This window comes from Ixodes scapularis, unplaced genomic scaffold (genome assembly GCF_016920785.2).
Source record: "Ixodes scapularis isolate PalLabHiFi unplaced genomic scaffold, ASM1692078v2 PGA_scaffold2__306_contigs__length_199485367, whole genome shotgun sequence".
Lineage (NCBI taxonomy): Eukaryota > Metazoa > Arthropoda > Arachnida > Ixodida > Ixodidae > Ixodes > Ixodes scapularis.
Window position 1 is genome coordinate 31442268 of NW_024609857.1, and position 21299 is coordinate 31463566.

The following is a 21299-nucleotide window of genomic DNA, read 5'->3' on the forward strand; positions in this document are numbered from 1 at the left end:
CGGACGTTCGGACGGCAGATTCCCGGCCCTGGGCGCTTGGCGTACGGATCATGTCGATCGTTCCTCTAGTCGCACTCTTCCACCATAATTTTGGATTAACGTGATTGAAACATCACGTGTACCATATTTTCAGCCATTGAGAGTTACTCCAATGCAGTTATCAGGTTTGTTTCTCGCGACCACCGCCAGGGTATTATTTCCGGCTTCTGGTTGGTCACATTCGAATTTCTGAAGACGCCCTGGAACACGCCCAGCCCGCTTGCGGCCAATGGCGCCTCCTCATTTGTCTCCTATACTTCCCAACGAATGGCCAAACTCTCTACATTTACGGCTCTGACATCCATCCATCCATCCATCCGCAATCATTATCATTACGAGTTTACGAGTTTACGACGACACACGACGATCTAAGATTCAAAACATGCGTTCGACCATTCGCGACAAGGTTGTTGTATCGAGGCCGTCGAGGAGATGATCTGCGGAACAACGCTACGAGGCTCCGCGACCGTTGTAGGTTCCCTGTCGCGGGTCTGGCTCGGACGGCGGAGCCCGGCGAGTCTGGGCAGTCGCATCTGCCGCACCGTCGCTTACGCCACCGCGACCGAAGACCCGAACCGGGGCCCTCGACGCCACCGTCTCCGGACCGTCCTCTTGACCGGCACCGCGACCGCGGGTCTCCTAGTCGGATGGGGAACTTCTCGAGCCCACGCCAAGCAAGGTAGCCCTCCCGATCCTCTCGCTCAAACCCTGACAAAGCAGTCCCGAACGAGCGCCGTTTTGCAGAACCGAAGAGCCGTGCCGACGATCCGGTGCCCGGCCTCCCGGAGTACTCGGCGGACGACGTCGCGCGACACGCCACCAAGGAGGACAGGATCTGGGTGTCGTACAAGAGCGGCGTCTACGATGTCACCGACTTCGTGGACATACATCCTGGCGGGGACAACATTCTGCTAGGGGCCGGCGGAGGCATCGACCCCTTCTGGAACCTCTACGCGGTCCACAAGACTCCGGAGGTACTGAAGTGCTATTGACGGAACTCATTGGACGCTAGAAATTGCTTTCGGACTTAAACCCATTATTATTATTATTATTATTATTATTATTTTTATTTTTACTATAGTCACTGACAGAATGAGAACGGCAGGGCGCGTCTTTTAAACGCCCGGCCTCCAGTACGCGATACATGCCTTCCGCCGTGCCGAGGTACACGAGACGTAGATGCGTTGTCGAAGGTAGGATGCTTGCGCTGAAGGCGGTACAACTGAAGCTCCTCCTTGTCGTTCTCACCTTGTCAGTGACTACGGCCGGATAGACCCATGACTAGATTTTAAGGCGATGAAGTTGTGATTCAATGTGTTCCGTCGAACCGCTTCGCGCGCGCGCGCCCAAATTGTGTTCAGATTCTGGGGATGCTGGAGGGATTCCGCATCGGCAACCTCAAGGCCAGTGACGTCGGCGCGGCGACGGCCGGTATCGACGACCCGTACGCAACCGACCCCAGGAGACATCCCGCGCTCAAGCCGGCTTCGGTGAAGCCGTTCAACGCGGAGCCTCCGCTGACCATCCTCGCGGACAACTACAAGACTCCCAAGTGAGCTGCCGTGTCTCGATAGGATGCGTCAGAAGTTTTGATAACATAGCAGCATCGCTCCTCCTTTTTATTATTATTATTTTTTTTATTTTTTTTTTTTTGTAGATAAGAGAAAGGACGTGGAAAGAATTGTGGAGCCTCAGACACTTGAGGCGACCATATGACAGTAATGTCAAGTGTCCCTGCCAGGAGGGCCTCTGTCGCATCGCCTTCTTTGGCAGGCAGTAAGGTTAAGTGGTTCCAGAAGACAGGCAATGCAAGACTGAAGTACATCACAGTTGTGGCACCCAAATGTTTGCAATTGGTGACACCAATTGCCATCATTTTTATCTTGTGTCTCATGGCATATAATGCATTACATTGTAAACTCTGTCCTTTCCTAATGCTTTAAACTTTATTCAGATACTATCATTTCTTGGAATACAATAGGAGTGGCATACTACGAAAAAAGGCTCGAGGTACACCTAGGCACTTATGAGTTGTGAATGCGAAAGTATGCATGTCATTCTCCCTCTTCCTTATTTCGTCTGCATACATATTTGCGTCGACGGCAGAGTGCGCCCTCTCCTCGCCGCTGTGACCTTGGATGCTTCGTGTTACCGGCGCACTGATGGACACGCTGCGCCATGGGGTGGCAGTCGTTGAAACTGACGCGCAGCGGCCAATGGAAGCCTCGTTCCTTGAAATGACACGCGCCAGCCAATGGGGCCGAAGCCGAAATCCATCAGCTTTACTCCGCTCCTTTGGGATCAAGAAAACTAAGTGCTGTTTAGCTAGGCTTTTCGCGTGGTTTTATAGCTGGGAGCTGGCTTCACTTGGAGAAAGGATTTAAGGTGCTGTTTGACCCGGCTTCAATACTGATGATGTCTGCTCGCTCCATAAGACAGTTAATGCTTTTGCATTAAAAAAAAAAAAAACGCAGAAAAAAGGCCCACCCAAAGTGCAGAAACAAACAACTGATTCTAGCTTTCCCCTCCCCCTCTCTTCTGCTAGCTGTTGGCAGGTGCAACGGATGTTTAGCTATTGCACCTGTCAAAAACTGCACAGTCTAAAGCCTGTCGTGTTTGGACATCCTTTGACCTTTATTGGGCCAGGAAAAAAAAAAAAAAAGACAACGAAACAAGTGCAATCTAGAAACGCCATTTATCTGTTTTTTTTTGTTTGGCACTCTCACCCATTATTGGTAACTTGTAACAAATTGTTAGACGTGGAAAGTTTGAGCTTGTGAGGCCAAGCAGAATACTTCCTTATTCGTGAACAATTGGAGCAAAGCACAACTGGTTTCTTGGTGGCATAAGCCACAAAGGTACGATTAGAGTTAGCCAGTTGTACCATGTTTCCCAGCAGCCCAAAGAGCAACTGCTAAAGCAGTGCTCCTTTCTACGACGCCCCAAGCTGCCACAGCCATTGTGCTTCCTGGGGTTTCTTTGTCCTCTTTCCCTTTCCTTTTATGTTGCACATCCCAGGTGGCTGTCATAAAGCTGCACCTACACTTATGTTAACCGAGTTTCAGGTTTTTTTAGATATCAGTCTCCAGCAGAATGGAGAACATGCAAACTATTCTTTGTGCGTTATTCGCTTAGCCTCATGCATTAAACAGCAGCGATTGTAGGATGTGCCACCACCTGGAAGTTGCCTAAATGTCGTAAACATGCCAGTAAGGGTATTTAATGTTTTACTAATTAATGGAATGATTTTGAGATTTAGCAAGGTCTGCAATTTATGGGGAATACTTTTCAGCCCTTGGTTTTTGTGATCCCAGAAACAATTGTGCACTGTATTTTGCAATCTGGCAACTACTGCCTGCAGATAGTGTGCGGTGTCGCCGGCGCTCATTGCAAAGAGCCACCGGAGCAAAATCTCTGCTGCGCTCCTAATTCTTTTATCATAATTCAAAACATGCAGATTGAAATATCCATCATTAAACATGTCCGCTTTCTTTTCTGTATCAAGTCAACAAGTGTGACGACATTTTTCAGCTGTGCAACACAAAGTTGTTCCGTGTTTGGTGCACATCAAAATTTCCTACCAGCTAAGATCCAAGATTTCTTTCGTGGGCTCTTTACTTGGGGACCTGATCCCAGAAATGTTTTAATCAAGACATGCAAGGCGCCTAACTTCTCATTTGTCTTTAAATGTGTCCCTCAACAATGGTGAAGAGGAAGATCTTTTCACGTCTCTTGCATCGGTGCAGTGAGCTGTTTTATGTGCGGAACCACCTGCCAGTCCCTGATGTCAACCCCGAGGATTATGTGCTAGAAGTGGAGAGCATCGATGGTGAATCTCAGGTGCTGACCCTCGAAGACATCAAGACCAAGTTTGAGAAGGTGACCATCACGTCGGTCGTGCAGTGTGCCGGCAACCGTCGCTCCGAGCTGAACAAGGTAATTTTTGCCATCGTCTTGCCCTTATGGGTTTGACCTTCCTCTCACTCACTACTTTTACGGTGATGGCTGTTATGGGCACTTCCCACTACTGGAAATGACTTCTATCAATGTCGTAGTAAGGTGTAGGGCGCCCGTCGTCGGTATCGCCAAATCTTTGAAGATTGCCTGCTTCCACGGAATTCGATCCTGGGTCCGCCGCGTGTGAAGCTGGCGCGTTTCCACTGGGTTACGCCACAGCTTTGACTGGGTTGCCTCAATGTCCTTCTGTTTAGGGCGATGGCATTCTTTGTAGTACCCGATGCCGACTGCATCTACATTCTGAAAGATATGAAGAAATAGCCGCTAAAATGCCTTCGTAGCGCTGTCCATGCCAAGAGCTCTTGCCGGGAGACGCGCTTTCACGCACTCCGGAACAGAAAAGAAACGACAGCCTTCAGAACCATTTTGTTCAGAATGCTCTTGGTTATGGAAATGCCCAAGGACTTCACCGTGACCCGTCGCAGCTACCGTTGTAACTGTATTGTCAATTAACAGAGGACTGCTCTTTTTTTTTTTTTGATAGTGCAGCTTTTAGGCGCTTGTTTTCGGGTTGAGCAGCGTCGCCGTCGGCGTAATTGTGCGTTTTATCAAGGGACCTCACAGTTTCCTCGCTAATTTTAGCGGGGAAACTGAATTGGTTGTGAGGCCACGTGACGTCAATTTTCCCCCTTAATTTAGCGGTAAAATTTCCCCGTTAATTTTAGCGGTGAACTTATTTATTGCTACATTTAGCGGGAAATTTAGCGAAAATATCCTGCTAAATAGGTGGAGGGAGTGCAGCTCCTCCACCTATTTCGGTGGAAATTAGAATTTTGCATTACAGTGAATTGTAAATGTCTTTCATTTTTTCTTCTCTTATCTTTGTTTATCTACTTGTTGGAAGCAATGTCCGTAAAGCAGCAAAATTACTTTCAGGTAGATCCGAATCTATTGAAAGGACTCGGGAAAATCCAACGTTAAGACACCTGGACTGTCGTAACTGCAAAGGTACTTGCATGGTTTGGGCAGAAAGGCTCCATAAGCAGTCAGTATTGTACCATACAGAGCTAGAGAAGTGTCTAATTGATAGCATGCAAGTTATTACAACTATTAATTACAATTCTAGTAACTGTAAATTAGCTACAGTACTGGTGTAAATTGCAAATTAGAACAGTTACAGTTACTTTTCAAAATGATGTTAACAAACACAGAAATTCACATTGATTGAATCTCAACACGACAGCTACACATTACCACTCCCTGAAACTGTAGCAGGAGTAGAGTGCTGAATCAAAAATGGAACGGTGCCGTTATTGCTTTTGGGCTGAGAACTGAGCCGTCGGTCTGCAGTCACAACACGCCTCAACGTCATTGGATATTTTCTTAGTGGAACAATATAAATAATGGGAAGAACATCAGAATCAGAATCAGAATCAGTTTATTTTTGTCACAGCGCTTTTACACACATGTGACAAGGGGGGCCAGGAAAAAAAGCTGCAAGTTTGCAGCTTGACGGGTTCCTGCCCCCAAAAAACACAGGGCAGAGCGGCACTGTCATCAAAAAAACACACAAAAAAACAGTGAAAATAACTGATGTAACATGATATTTAGCAATATATTAAGCATCGTCTCAATACACATTGAGATAGATATAACAAACATAAGGCAAAGAATCTATTTATTACCGGCAAGTTTAAGTTTTATGGACATTTAACGAAAGTTTACCAACACTCATCTCCAGACACGAAAGAAAAACACAATAAAGATAACTTATATAAGATATCGCATAAAATAAGTGTCATTGGAAATAGGTTGCGCTTCAAAAACAGACTGAAGTAGAAAATATACCAAACATATGACAAACATTTTCACTCAATATAAGAAAGCCTCAGTTCTATGGGCATTTAATGAAGGTGAATCAACTTCTTGGGAATATAAGGTGTTCAACAGTGACGGTAATCTGTAACTCAACCTCTGGAAGCCAAAATTAGTTCTAGATGATGGGATTCTCCATGGACGCCAATGGCGTGAGGAATATAATGATACATTATTTTCAAGTTTAGCGAGGTCAAAAATTACTGTAATATGTTCTCTTAAGGCACGATGATATGTGACCGTTAATCTATTAGAGTACATGTTAGATACGTCAAGTATTTTATGCTTTGCAAATAAAGGAAGAGAACTATGGTCACGTGGGACATTTTCAATTATCCTTATTGCTTTTTTTTGCATTAACCTCAACCTGTCAAAGTTACTTTTTGTTGTTGTCCCCCATACCAGGTGGCAATAACAAAGAATTGAGTGAAAAAGGGAATTATATACTAATTTTTTTATAGTTACAGGAAATACATTTCTATATTTGTTCATTATCCCTACTACTTTACAAAGTTTTTTATGTATGTAGGATACATGGGGATTCCACGACATGTGTTCTGAGAACACAACGCCGAGGGTCTTCACGCTGTCAACGCATTCTACTATATTTGGCCCAAAGTACAAATCTCTGGACAATGTGATCCGTGATCCTGGACATTTAAAAAGGACTGCTTTTGTTTTGGACGGGTTTATTGATAGAGAATTAATGGCGACCCAGTGTGTTAACTTGCGTAAAAAATAGTTTCCTTTGGAAGTGAGTAGGTCTTCTCTTGAGTCAGAAAAAAAGATGCTGGTGTCATCTGCATACATAATCAGCCTGGCGGAAGATTCTATCTTTGTAATGTCATTGACGTAAATAATAAACAACAGGGGACCTAATATGCTTCCCTGGGGAACCCCAGACGAAATACGCTGCATGTTGGATGACGAGTTTCCAATCTGAACATATTGGTGGCGATATTCTAGGTAGGACGCAAGAAGTGATAAAGGTATACCACGTATACCATAACATTTTAACTTGTCAAGAAGAGTCTGGTGGTTTATCCGATCGAACGCTTTGCTAAAGTCTATGAATATCCCTAAAGTTAAAAGTTTATTCTCAAAATTTTCTAATATTAATTCTTTCTGTACTAGTAAAGCTGTTTCTGTGGACCTATGTTTTCTAAAGCCGAATTGTGATTCCGACAACAAAGAGTATTTCCCCAGAAAATTGAAAAGTCGAGAGCACATAATTTTTTCAATGGGCTTTGAAAATATAGGAAGGATGGAAATTGGACGGTAGTTACTCAGATCATTCCTATCCCCACCTTTATAAAGAACAGAAACCTTAGCAATCTGCATCCTCTTCGGGAAGATACCGGATGATAATATAAGATTATACAAATGAGTTAAGCACGGAAGTATCAAATCCAAGACAAATTTCACAGGTCCGATTTGGAGATCCTCGCAGTCATGACTACGGCTATTTTTTATGTTCTATGTTTTATGTTCATAAATACATGTTCCCATTATTTATATTACCCTTACCAGTACCCTCTCCGTTCCAAGTGATTGGAACAGATAGTGAGTGGCTATATAGTTTAAATTTTACTGAAACTGGTTGTGAGTAACAATAACTATAAATACGCTCGTAAAAATGTAACTGTATTTGCAACTTAATTACATTTCAGCTCCAGTAACTGCAACTGTAAGTTACTTTTGCAGTTATGGTTCTCCATTATGTTTTTTGGGCCGACTCTCGTCTCAAGGACTGGCATAAAAGTGAGGCGGTTAATCGAACAGGGGGTACGCCTCTTGACTATCCTGAAAGTTCAGGTGCTTGCAGAATTTGCTCCACCGCTTTGTGCAGGGGGGAGACAGAAACGAGGGCACAGACGGACACATAGTCGTATTGTCCTTTCCATTAATCGTACAAGCTGGTCGACAGCTGCAGAAAGAGCCAATGAGCGAAGGAACCACGGATGCTCACTGCTCCTTCCTGCGCGGTGCATTTCCGTCAGGTGAAAAAGGTGAAGGGTTTGGAATGGGGCCCATGCGCCATTGGCAACGCCACCTGGTCGGGGGCGCGACTGATTGACGTCCTGCACCACCTGGGAATGGACACGGATGACCCCCGCATCGAGCACGTGGTCTTCGATGGGCTCGACCTGGACCCCACGGGGAACCCGTACGGTGCTTCGGTGCCCGCCCACAAGGCCCTGAACCCCAAGGCGGATGTCATCCTCGCGTACGAGATGAATGGGGAGCCGCTGCCCCGCGACCATGGATTTCCCATCCGGGCCATTGTGCCTGGCGTGGTCGGCGCGCGCAATGTCAAGTGGCTCGGCAGCATTCGGCTCAGCGCTGAAGAGAGCAGCAGCTTCTGGCAACAAAATGACTACAAAGGTGGGACTGGTAGTAGTACGGTGCAATCCACTTATGACGATGATGAGAAAACCCGAAAATGCAATCGTGAAAATGCAGTCGTGACCTCTAAAGCAGTGGTTCTCAACCACTGATGTTTTGTGGGCGCCTTGTGGATCGGCAAAGACGACGGAGGACTTGTTCGTGGTGAGTCGAAGGGAAAGGTATAGGTTAATTATGATAATGATTTAATAAATGTATATAACTAAGGGCTAGTGTAAAGTAGACTTCTCTCATTGACATACACACGAAAAAACTCGCCCGAAAATTAAAACAGTTCTTAGTCTGAAAAAAAAAAAAAAAAGACAACTTTTATTGCCGGGCTTGACTGATGAAGCAGGGCTTCGCGGACCCGTAGAGTGCCTTTGCAGACCCCAAAGGGTCCACGGACCCTGCTTTGAGAACTACTGCTCTAGAGACTGATCGTTATAAGCGGTACACTGTTATTAGTAGCAGCAGCCGAGTGCCACTGTAGCTTCTGCCGTGGTAGCGAAAAAACTAGTGACATGAGCGTAACAGCAGAATGGGGAGCTAGGTCTGGGTAGAAAGTAAAATCTGCACAGAGCTGCCAGCAGCAGCACGGCGCGCGGGCCACGGCTGCTGCAGCTCCCCCCCCTCCAACCTCCTTCTCGTATTTTCTGTTCTGGCCGTTCGATACTTCGGACAGGCTCTTCATAGCTGTACCAACCTAATCATATAGTCAATGCAAAGGAGCATTCTTCTTCGAATGCTATGAAAAAGTGGGTGTCGTAAATGGAAGCTCGCATCTCCGAGATTTTTTGGCGTGACCATTCATCAGCTCACCCCCCGTGCCATCTTTTATCTCAGTGAACCGTAGCCAGGAGGTCTTGCTCAATTCGGCTTCTATCAATCGTGTCCCAGTCACAGGTGTGCCAAGTAATTCTGTTGCATGTTTGTTTAGACCAGGGGTCTCCAAACGCTGGCCAGATCCAGCCGGCGGATGGCTGCAGTCTTTCTAGTGGTGCCTGGCCCAAAGCCTGTTGCTACAAACACAAAATTAAGCGACTATAAAAAAAAAAAAAATACTGCTGCGACGCGCATCGAAAGCAGGAACAAAAATGTCAGAAAGATTAAAAAAACAAAATCTGCATCAAAATACAGGTTCTTTTGCATTAATATCTATTGCACATTGCCATTACCGGCATTACTGTGTAACTATGATAAAATTTGTGCAACTATATGATAAAATTCCTTAGCATTCTCATGCATATCGTGCTTAGTGTCTCGTGTCATAACTCTTGCATATTGTCATCGGGTCTACTGTTGTCATTAGTCTTCTGCCCCGTGTGAATAAACCAAAGTTCCTATGTGCTTTTATTTATGCCTGGTGATTTCTATAAGCCACAATTATTTTGTAATCTCATAATTAGCGACATATTACATTTGAAAAAAGAACTACTAAACATAGTCATCCACCTTACAATTTTTAAGAATTGTTGCTCTGGTTTCAATTTTTGTGTTTAAATGCTTATTTAGGTTTACTTATATACTAATACCTCATTTCTATTGTATTATGTATTTTCTGGCTCTCAAGACCGTGACAGCTCTTAAAATCCGTCCCCTTAGTTAAAACGTTGGGAGACCTTTGGTTTAGACAGTAGGAAGTTAGCCCTAGTGGACATCTGATGTCTTTGCCGTGAACGACAAATTTAGCCGGTGCAGTACCACTGTTTGTGGTACACAACTGCATGCCGGTATGATGCTCGTCAAGATTGAAACACAGGTTGGGGCTGGAGCCCAGAATCTCCGGGTTCTGCAGGGTGAGCTTTCGATCCACATGCCCTGAGCTGCGGTGCCCTGGCAGGTGGTAAAGACAGGAGCAGAACATGGCAAATCGTAAGTGCTGACATCGATGGTCCAGAGAGAAAGAGGGACGGAAGAGCGGAAAAAGAAAGCACATGATAGGTTGGGCGTGTTCGTTTTGCCGCGACGACTTGAAGTTGTTTGACTGCGTGTCAACGGTATTTCATTTTAAGCAATGCGCGACGCCAATGTTATAAAGCGGAAGCTTTATAGGGCTAACCACACTCAAGGTCACGTGCCGCCTGTGGCTGAAGTGCAAGGTCGCATAATCAAGGTCACGTAAGCTCGTAAACGCCTTTAGCTGAAGTGACCCGATGTCCTCGAGGTCGTCCTAAAGATAGTTCTTGACAACGTCACCCTCGACGACGGCTTCCTAGACTTGTGGACGGCATATTACAACCTTTTCATCACAGTACCATTTCCTTTTCTGATTGTTTCCATTCAGAATGTTCCTGTAAAGCTACTGCATTTTATCGCGTTTGGTCATACGCAGATGTGTGAACGGGCCATAATTATTTCACGAAGCACAAAATAAAACTAGAAAAACAGTAAGTATGGACCCTTGCAAGTGATGTTTTCCTGCTGCTTTGTGTATATTAAAGCGTTGCCAGTGACCTGGGCCCATCGGGATCACCGATGTCCATGTTTATGCCCTGCTGTTCCAAGGTGGCCGCGATGCATGGCCATTTTTTCTTCTAGATTATTATACTAACTCTATATGCTCCGGTGTGCTAAGTATGTGTCATTCAAACATGCAGGCTTCTGCCCGTCAACCGACTGGGACACCGTGGACTTCAAGAGTGCACCAGCCATCCAGGAGCTGCCCATCACCTCAGTGGTGTGCAGTCCCACTGAGGGGTCCACGGTCAAGCTGAAGGGGAACAAGCTGCCAGTTAAAGGCTACGCCTGGAGCGGGGGAGGCCGCAGAGTGGTGCGCGTCGACGTCAGCGCTGACGGCGGGCAGACGTGGGTGCCCGCCCAGCTGCACAGCGAGGACGACACGCTCCACAAGGCGTGGGGCTGGACCCTCTGGCGGGTGAGAAAGCTCTTTCATTGCGATTTCTTTTTCCCTTTGGCCAACCACAGGCTTTTTTTATGTGGGTACCGCCACCTTGAATCGCGGTACTTCTGGTATGCGGAAAAACAGTGTTCTCCTCTCGCCACACTGAATCGAGAAAACGGCGCAACAAACACAAGGATGAGTCGAAGTGGACGGGACGAGCGCTGACTGACAACCTAAAGTTTATTGAAGAAACACTTAAAAACCAGCCATCGCAACCACCACAAAAAGTTATAAACACAAAACACTTAAAATGGTACCGACACATCAAAATATGAATTTTTTTATTACCCGAAACGATTGAAAAACAATGTCTGGACATTACCCTCAAAATTCGAAACTTGGGAATTCAGTATTTGTGAAGTAAAAAAACAATTTCCAAATGCCGAATTTGAAATTCCCGTGCAGGACGTGAAATATTGAGTCGTCCTGCAAGTCGAGTTTGACCTTTCCGAACCGCTGCCACCCGAAGTGTCGTGCTCGCCGGCATCCCGAGAACAATCGGTTTCCTCTGTGCGTGCCGCCTATCGCTGCGAGCAGACGACGCTTGACTTCCGAGTTTGAAGTTCTTTTAGGGCCCTTTCAGCAATCTCAAATTCTTGGAAATGGTGCGAGGTTGAAGAGAACATGCAATGGGCTTTTGTTAGCGACGCGAGTGGCCACGCTGCGCCGGTTCTGCGTGAAAGGCTGCCGCGGCGGAGTCGCAACCGAAACCACGATACACGGACACCAAACCTTGTTGTTTTGACCATTGGATGATTTCCTTTTCGAAGTCTGAGAGGTCATGGGCACCTAAAAAAGACCACTTCGTCTGATTACCCGACTCACCTATCATTCTCTGCTAGATGCGTCGAGCACCGCCATGTTTTCCGAGAGGATAAAAAGCCAGGAGGCTTTTTATCTTCTCGGAAAACATGGCGGATCACACCGGACTTCGATTTTCGGTATTTCAAAAAGGAGTGCCGTAGTGCATTCGTAATTACGTTAAGAAATGTGTTTTACGAATGCCGTTATTAAATGTTATAGAAATGTCGCTTACAAAGCTTGTAAATTTCATATTTGACGTCGCAAATCAAAAGTAGCGAGGAGCAGGGCTTGTACAGATTTTCTTATGTAAAATTCAAGGACTTTTCAAGTATATCAAGGGCATCAGAAAACAAAATTCAAGGAAGGTTCGAAGAAATTTATTCATTGACAGGAGTTAAGAAGTAAGCTCTTTCTTGGCAAGAATTTCTCGTTCTGCAGCAGCTATAGCTGCTTCCTTTTCTTTTTCAGTTCGGCGAAAACTATTGGCCTTGGCCAAAAGTGTCAAGTCATTTTTCACCTCAGCATCTTCTGAGAAGCAATCCCCCGACTCGAGCAGGCACTTCAGAGTTTTCCGGAGTTTCAACTTCCTCTCATGCATTCCCTCCAGCTCCATTTCAACTGCTTTTCTCTTCAAAATTTTCTGCTCACTGGCTGCTTTTTTCTTGAGCTTTTCTATGTATGCAGCTTACTTCTGCCTTCCTAGGAATACAGAAGACTTCGACAGTGGAATATTGAGCAGGCCACCGTGGTTTTTTATGGCTGAGAAACATATGAAATCTCTGCCAAGTTTTCAACAGCAATCTGCTTGTTAGCACTAAAACCCCTTTTGACGGAAGCTTGGCCATGACTGAGCAGAAGGAGCAGCTTTAGTGCTTCCCACAGTGTAGGAAAGGAAGTGTCATACTTCGTCAGGCGCTCAAAAAACTTATCAATATGCTCTTGGCTTGCAGTTCATGTTGGAACTCGTGACAAAAATTGACATACTGCTCACAGACCAGGTCTCTCTCTTATGCTCAGAAAGAAGGTTTGCATCGATAAGGCAATTCAAAACAAATTTGAGCTTCCAGAGGCATTTTTCTGTTTTTGACATTTCGCTGGTATCAAAGCAGGACAGCCCTCGGACAATTGGGTACTTGAGAGGACTTTTTTTTTTTAAAGAAGATTCAATGTAATTTAAACCAGAAACTTGCGACACTCATTTTTAAACTCCAGGATGCATATAAAGCCGGCCTTGCTGTTTTTTAGTATTTTTTCTGCTACGCGAAATGTTCAGTTTTTCCAGTTGTGCGTAGCTGCCAGGATCCTTGGGACCAATTTGTAGCAGCTCGGTGATGCTTGTGGCTTGGGTGATCATAGAACTCTTGACAAACCCCGTCACGAGGGTCCTGAGAACGCTCTCAATATCTTTTGCCAGGAGAAACGTCATGGGTGCATCACTCTGAAAAAGAGTGAGGAACAGCTGCACAATTATAGCAACATTCAAGCAGAAGTGGAGTTTCGCGAGTCCAAGCTGGTCCTTCATGAATGCGCCGATAGTTTCGAACGATCTGCTTTTAGACAAGGCAGCTTATGGTTTCTGGTGGCGTCCATATACTTTTCCAGGTGGTCCCACCATAAGAGGGCCCTCTCCGCGACGAAATCTTCTCGGCAAGCTGGTACATCATGAAACAGCGAGTACGTGCTCGTTAAAAAGCTGTCAACATGCCAGTTTGTAGTTTGCAGCCCTGTGCGCAACCCACACGATCCATCATCCGAACAGTGTACTTGAAAGTTGCTCCTGAAGTGCTGCTGGAAGTCATGAAAAAGTTTCCAATTCACATTGGGGCCATCCATCGAAAGCTGCGTGACCTTGTTCAACAGAAGAGACGCGAGGCTCTTGTCAACTTCTCAAAAAAGGTCAGCTGCTGTGCTATGACCAAGAAATGATGATGTCAAGTATTTGGTTGAAACTTCACCGTTGTTCCAAAGCCGCACATAAAGATCCAGGTGCTGTTTCTGAAGCTACTCCTCGTTCATTGTTTCGTCGAAGAGCACCACAAAGTGTTCCGATCTTTCAACCAGGTCCTGCACTTGTGAAGCAAAAAACGGCCGCAGTCCGTGGCATGCGGTGTAAGAAAACTTTTCTTCCGCTGCAGCTTCTCGCAATTTCGCTATCGGAAAACATTCCTTGAAAAACGCTGGCAATGTCCGGACAGGAGTGGTAGCGAGACGACACAGCCCTCATTGTCTACAGAATCTCCAACAATCCATGTTAAGGTTCACGGCCCACGAGGTACTTGCATCTGCACGCTGGTGCCTGGGTGTATCCGGTGCCAATTCCAATGCTGGTAGATAAGAGGTGATAGACGAGCTGGAAGCAGCTGACTCTGCTCCAGATTGATGCTTTGCGCTTTTCAAAGCGCTTTCACCCTTTGTGGCGACATCAATCGACTTTCAACAGATCGCGCACTTTGCTCAGGAGTCATTCGTATCTGGTCTCGCCCACTGGCGATAGTTTTTGTGTTCCAGCCAAGAAGGCTGGAACTTACACTTTCCACCCAGCATTTCGGCTTTCAATCTCGATTGAAAGTGTCTTACGCTGACCAACACACTCGTTGCAAAGCAAAAATGGTGCTGACACAGGACACCTTGAATTGGATTGGTTTTTATCCTTTAGAACAAACGACATGCCATGTTGCCAGACGATGTGGCCTTATTTACGCATTTGTTGGAGGATTTTCAAGGAAAAACAAGGATAGTTTCAACTTTCAAGGATAGGGCCTTAAAGGGGCACTGACACATCAAAATCGTAATTTATTTTATTATCCGAAACGATCGAAAATGATGCCGGGACATTACCCTCAAAATTCGAAACTTGGGAATTCAGTATTTGTGAATTAAAAAAACAATTTCCAAATGCCAAATTTGAAGTTCCCGCGCGGTCCGCGCCAGTGCAGTGAGTCAAATTTTGCGGTCTCCTGCGACTCGACTTTCTTTCGGACCTCCGCACCACGCTGTGAAGCAAAGCGCCGTTGCTACCGCGACCCGAAGAGAGGAGGAGGTGAGCAGGCGGGATAGAAGGGAGCCGGCGCGGCGAAAAACCGGTTTCTTCCCCGACTCGGCGATAAGCCTCTGCTCGAGCGCCGCCAAGTTTTCCGAGGGAGAACACAAATCCAGGAAGCGACATCACACTAAAATCTGACTTTTGGTATTTCAAAAAGAAAGGCCGTAGTGCGTTCGCCATTGCATTAAAAAACATGTTTTACGATTGCCGTTATTAAATGTTATAGAAATGTCGCCTACAAAGCTTCTAAATTTTCTGATTTTTGACGTCACCGATCAAAAGAAGCAAGGAGGTGAGCGCGGGAAATGGAAACGCCAAAACTAAAAAGGCACGCGCGCGCAAAAGAAAATTCTTTTTCGCGATGCGGTTTTTTTTTTTGCGTGTCTATGACGACAACTTGCATCGTTTTAGACAATTAAAAAGAATACGACTTTTGGGGTGTTAGTGCCCCTTTAAAAGGCTTTCAGTGAGATCCCGGGTATTCAAGGATTTTAAGGAGCTGTACGAACCCTGGAGGAGGTGAGGAGCTGGAGAGAAAAGTGGCAAAAATAAAAAGGTATGTGCGCCTGTAAAGAATTTTTTTTTTTTGTGTGTTTTTTTTTTTTTTTTTTTTTTTGCGAGTCTCTGACTACAACTTGCATTGTTTTAGACCAGTGGTCGGCAACCATTGGACCGCGGGTCGCATGCGGCCTGCGAGGTAGTATCATACAGCCCTTAGCCTCCCGGTAACCCCCACTCCCCCCCCTACGCGGTCAGCTAAAGAAAAAAAAAAAAAAGTTGACTAATTCGCTGACTTTTTCACGAGTGAAGTGCATAAAATCCAACTTCCGCTCACGAACGACTGACGAGAACCTCCACAATGTTTTGCGACTCGCAGTTAGCAGCTTGAATGTGGATGTTCGTAGTTTGGCGAGCGCAGTTCAACACCAAAAGTCTCACTGAGAGGCGTCTATAGGTTTTCATGGAAATGTCGTATCTCATGTTGTTTGTTGTGAAATAAAGACACTGTTCATTTTCAATTTATGTACGTCAATGTAAGTTCGCGCAAATGCTTTTTTTTATTTTAACTCCTCCCCCCTTCCCCCCCCCCCCCCACGCGGCTTGCCGTCCGGCCCGTTCCGCCTTCGCTTCGCAGCGACACGGCCCGCTTCGCCAAAAGGTTGCCGACCACTGTTTTAGACAAACAAAAAAAAAATATCTTTGGGCCCCTTTAAGATTTGGCATTAAAATCAACATTAGGGGGGCACTTACCATTACACGTGGCGGATTGTCATTGCCGCCCTAACTTTAAGAACATTTAAATCGTTGGCAGGGAGAATGTTAAGACTGCACACAAATTGCTTGAAGCCTTTGAAATAATCAAAACAGGTGCAGATAGCTGCGTCAGCCAGACGTCTGTTTATCTGCATTCAAAAGAAATTGGGTTCCTTAGTTTTCAGTGACTAGGTTATTGTGCTAGTCCTTTCTCTTTTAGCTTGCGATTCCCGTGTGCTGCCTTGGGGCTTTTATCTTGTTCTTAAGTGTTTTGTTTTTATAATTTTCTATGGTGGTTGCTGCGGTGGCTGGTTTCTGTGTTTCTCCATTAAACTTTTAGTTGTCAGTCAGCGCTCATCCCGTCAACTTCTTCTACTCCGTCTTTGTTTGTTGAGCTGTTTTCTCGATTTAGTCATGAACCAACTCGCCTGCGTCGCCACCTTAATCTCGCCACACTACTGGGAGAAGTTCGCGACTCTCTGCAACTCTTGTTTTTCCTTGTCTATATTCTTTCACTTTTTCCAGATTGTAGTGCCTTGCTTTTTTTTTTTTTTTTTTTTTCATCCTGCATATTGGAATTGTTTACTACATAGCTGAAGAGAAGAGTAAAGGAAACGGGCCTGTAGTAGGGAGCTAATTCCTCCAGCTTCCTACCTTTGGGAACAGTTTGTTGTCGCGTGAGCTTCAAGCGTGTATGCACGTGCTGGAGGCCAGGCGTTTGGAAGAGTGCCCTGCTCTTTTCACCTTGTCAATGACTACTAGAGTTTGTTTAAAGCAATGGCCTTGTTTTTGTGTTGCCCCCCACCCTGTTGAAGCCACTTGACACTCCCAAGAGTATAGACCCCCAAGCTTCATTTAATCGATCCTGTGCAACTGAATATGTGGCTTGCACTCACGTGACATCAGCTGCTATTGTAGATACCTTGGTGCCGAGTGCATACTTCTGGCAGCATACGTTACGCACTATCAACCATGTTTCTCTCGGCAAGAACACGCAGGAATGCCTGCCAGCACGGTGCGATGGCGTCACGTACAAGCCATGTATTAGATCGGGGCGGGCAGAGCTGACAGAGCCTGCTATACTCCATTTCACCTTACGATGTGAACATATCAGAGGCTAGAAATCTGAGCTCGCGGCCTTGGCACTTGTTCCTGCTGTGCAAGTGTTCGTGCAGCCAAACAGGACATCCTAACGATGAGACACATAGCCGGCGGTCAAACAGGCAGAGGATCTTCGTTCGTGGACTATATTCCTTTCCAAAAAATGCTCCTAGGCCACCACCATGTTACTGCTGATGATGATGATACACTTGGTGCAACTCGCCTATCAGCTAGAAATTTTCTGCCACTTCCTTGAACTGCTGAAGCCTGCTCAGCACAATTCTCTGCTATGTTTTGCAGTTTTCCATTCCAAGTTTTCCCAGCGCCCCTTGAAAGTTTCCGCTTTATTTTCCGCGTGCATACTGCATACCCTTTTTGTGTTATCCTCCACTGCGAGAAATAAGGCTGGTAAGTGCATGCCATTCAAGCATTTCTGTTGGACATTCGGGGGAAATGGAAGGAAGGGAAGAATGGTGGAACGGCCGTAGACACGGTGACAACTGTTCTTCCCACTCCCAGAGAGGGTCCGCTAGAGACCCTTTCAGTCATCGCCAAAAATAGCTGCTCGAGTAGGGGTGGGGGAACGAACCAGTCGCATCTGTTCAGTCACCTTGGTGCTTGTGTTGCGAAAAAAAGGAAGCTCTCCCCAAAACAAGGTCCTCTTGGATTCCGTCTGATCGTCGAGATGCGACTGTCGTCAACACCGTAGTACTGTGTTAGTTGAGATCTTTCTCAAATAAATCCTTTTCAGACAACTCTGTACCATGTGGTACATACATTTTATTGTTCGAATGTTGACACTTCCTAAATTTCATGTACAAGTCCCGTCGTGTAGATCTGTAATCACGTTACAGTAGAATCTCATTATTTCAAACTCTAGAAAGCTATGAATTTCGTTTGAATTGCCTTAAGTTTGAATTACCACAAATTCATCTAAATATGATGCAAGATAAATCATAATTTCCTATACGGATGACTATACATACAAAGCTGATATTCAATGATTTCCTCCACACAGGCCTACTAATCACTCAAAAATGTTGTTTATTGTTGACTGTTTAGACAGTATACGACACCTCAAAACAAAGCTAAGTTTATTCATCCTGCAAAAGGTTTATTGGGGATACACGAGTGATGAAAGCGGGCGCCACACGGCAGTTTCCATAACAACTTGTGCGGACGCTGGGACATGGACTTGTGCCATGCCGCCACGTCACAAAGTCCAGGAACTGCCGCGCGGCGCCCATTTTTGTCGCACATGTGTCCCCTACTTTAGCCCTGTTGAGCGTGCTTCTTACCGAGCACCAGTGCACTGTAGAGAAGCAACACCAGCGGAAGCTTGCTTTTCCACAGTGGACTGGTGCTCAGAAAGAAGCGTGCTCAATGGGGCCGCGAGAACAAGTATGAATTGCACGAAAACGCCATTCGAACTAAGTGGCTTATGAATACATTGAAAACATGGGAGGACAACCCAAATTTTGAAATTTGTTGAAGTATGAAATATGAGGCCTACTGTATTTATGTGCATAAAATATGCATGCCTTTCGGCTATATTCCATTGTAAATCATTTTTGACAGCTAAGTGCTTTGTTGATTGACACGGCAGACAATTTTGTAACTATACCTGTAGGACTTAAAGGAGTATTTATATTAATAATGTTAATAACTCGTAAAATAACACAAACATTCCAGTTGTATTTGCTCTGTTGCACATATACCCCCAAACAATGGTTTTCATTTTCTGCTTTCTCAATGTCTTCAGGAAAATGCATACACAATGAAACGCAAAATACAGTGGGAAAAGGCGAGAGTTTAGCCACCAGTAAATGCCTGAAATTGCCCCTACGCAGGCTGTGCCTATCAAAATCGACAGTCCACTCGGTTAGGGTAAGCAGGGACTCCGGTGAGAGACTAGCCTCGAACCCAGCGAGTAAGCTCGAAAAAGGTTCCCTTGTCCCTGGGGCCGAGTGTTTCTTGGAAAGGTGTATAGAATGGGAGGGAGGAATTTCAGTGTTCCCACCTTAGATGACTTTCGGCATCTCATAAGCCTCGAGCGTGCGTGTGCAGGCAAGGCACAAAACATGTGCCAAAGCATGGTTATTTGAAAGACACGCTACTGTTCCCATGCCCTCGCAGACTATATAGAATACGGACTACTTGGTATGGGAAGCCTTAGCAAAAAAACAAGGTCATATTTCCAATCTGTATAGAACTCCCCCCGCCCGCCACTTTAAGACTGCTTGCATCAGCCAACCGGAAAGCTCGATCCCCCAGTTCGGGCAGGTGCCATCAAACGTGGTACTGTGGGAGCAATCGAGTGGCTCTAGCTGAAACGAAATGCATTCCCCTCGCGTGCTCCTAGAACGGAGATGAACCACGCTACCTTCCGTGCAGGTGGACCTAGAAGTGCCCCCCGGAACTGCGGAGCTCCAGCTCGTCTGCAAGGCCGTGGACTCGTCATACAATGCGCAGCCCGAGAACGCCGAGGGCGTCTGGAACTTGCGGGGCGTGCTCAACAATGCGTGGCATAGGGTCCGCGTGAAGGTTCAGGCAGAGGAGGGGGGTGCAAGTAAACACAAAATACAATAGTTTTATAAGTTTGAGGCAACATCAGCTCCACACGAGCACGCGCTCGACGAAGCTTCGAGAGACGTGGCGCTGGTCCAACTTGGGGAAGTAGTCCGGGTAGATGGACGAACAGTGGAAGCCCAGTATCTCCAACGGGTGGCGGTTCACCTGCCGGAGTCTGCACCAAACACCGAAAGGTGTGGCATTTATACGGTCCTCGCACGCCGGTCGCGTCACCGTTATCCCCTGGCGTACTAGAACGTTGGGCAGGAAGAATTTAGGGAAATAAATAGAATGCACTCGGGTCGAGGAGAAAGGCAGAAACAAGTACGACACACACAGTGCTCCATGTGTCGCACTTGTTTCTGCCTTTGTCCTTGTCCTTAGCCGATTTTATTTATTTCCCTGGACAAGAACCGATTAGCCCGCCAAAAGGTGTTACTAGGAAGAATTTGTACAAATTCGTTCTGCACCTGTTTGACTTTTCTGATACATTTCCTTTGTATTTACACGTGTTCGAGGCAGTCTCAAAGTAAGCATTTCTAGTTTTATAGGAAACATAGCCTTATTTACAACATGGCTTAGTCAGGCTGTATACCCAGGTTGTCTTTTGTAGACACTGATGCCATGCTACGAAGTCAGACCCATCAGGTTGCATTGTTTGTATAGTAGCACCTTGTTGGTGCATCACCTCAATTAAAGTACAAAATTTTCCACATTGCAAATGCTATCAACATTGCTGCACAATCCAGGGAATATTCACTCAGTGCATGCCACAATTCTTGCAAGGATGGCAACATGGAGCACAATCTTGTTATTGTATGAATGTCCGCTACATTTTGGAGACACTCTTAAATCTTGCCTTGGGTAATTATTGGACTGCCCAGAGTTTGTTTCTTGACTCACACGTCATAAAGACTCAATCTACTGCTGAATTTTCTCTTTTCACATGTCGCAATATCTACACGTCGAACATTATCAGCTCTGATGTACCATTAGTCAGCGTGCAGCATGACTTGATTTTTGGGTTAGAGGCACAAAAAATAGTCATTACTATTTATACTGTGATCGTCAACTCTCCCAACCGAGTTTTCAGCAAATAGGATGCTGCTTAAGGCTCGTAGGGTCCTACCGCACTGCTCGAATTCGGTCGTGGGTAGGGGTCTGTCCATCTGTTTTGAGGTTTGTTTCACAAAGTTGGGCTAGTATTATTTTCTGTGGCGATTGTTGCAGCGGGAGGGCTGCTTCTTTCACAACTTTCTTCTGATAGATCCTTAATAGTTGGAAGTACTGGTAGATCTACTGGGTGTTAATAAAGCTCCAGTTTTCTGGAAAATGTGTTCGGTGTACAACTCATTATTCATCAAA

At 45.7% G+C, this 21299-nt stretch overlaps 2 protein-coding genes across 2 annotated transcripts in view; one reads left to right on the forward strand and one right to left on the reverse strand.

Annotated features, from left to right (window-relative positions):
* Positions 1 to 373: 373 nt before the first annotated feature.
* Positions 374 to 21267, forward strand: LOC8028678 (sulfite oxidase). Its single transcript, XM_029989991.4, has 7 exons — positions 374 to 718; positions 784 to 1013; positions 1401 to 1591; positions 3786 to 3975; positions 7872 to 8256; positions 10857 to 11134; positions 19758 to 21267. Exons 1-7 carry the CDS (start codon positions 472 to 474, stop codon positions 19950 to 19952), a joined length of 1716 nt encoding a protein of 571 aa, XP_029845851.2. The 5' UTR covers positions 374 to 471; the 3' UTR covers positions 19953 to 21267.
* LOC8028674 (transmembrane protein 135) overlaps positions 18114 to 21299 on the reverse strand; it is a 28526-nt gene continuing 25340 nt past the window's right edge. The window contains exon 13 of the mRNA XM_029989992.3: positions 18114 to 20109. Coding sequence (XP_029845852.1) covers positions 19974 to 20109 — 136 coding nt within the window. The 3' untranslated portion in view covers positions 18114 to 19973. The remainder of the gene's footprint in view (positions 20110 to 21299) is intronic.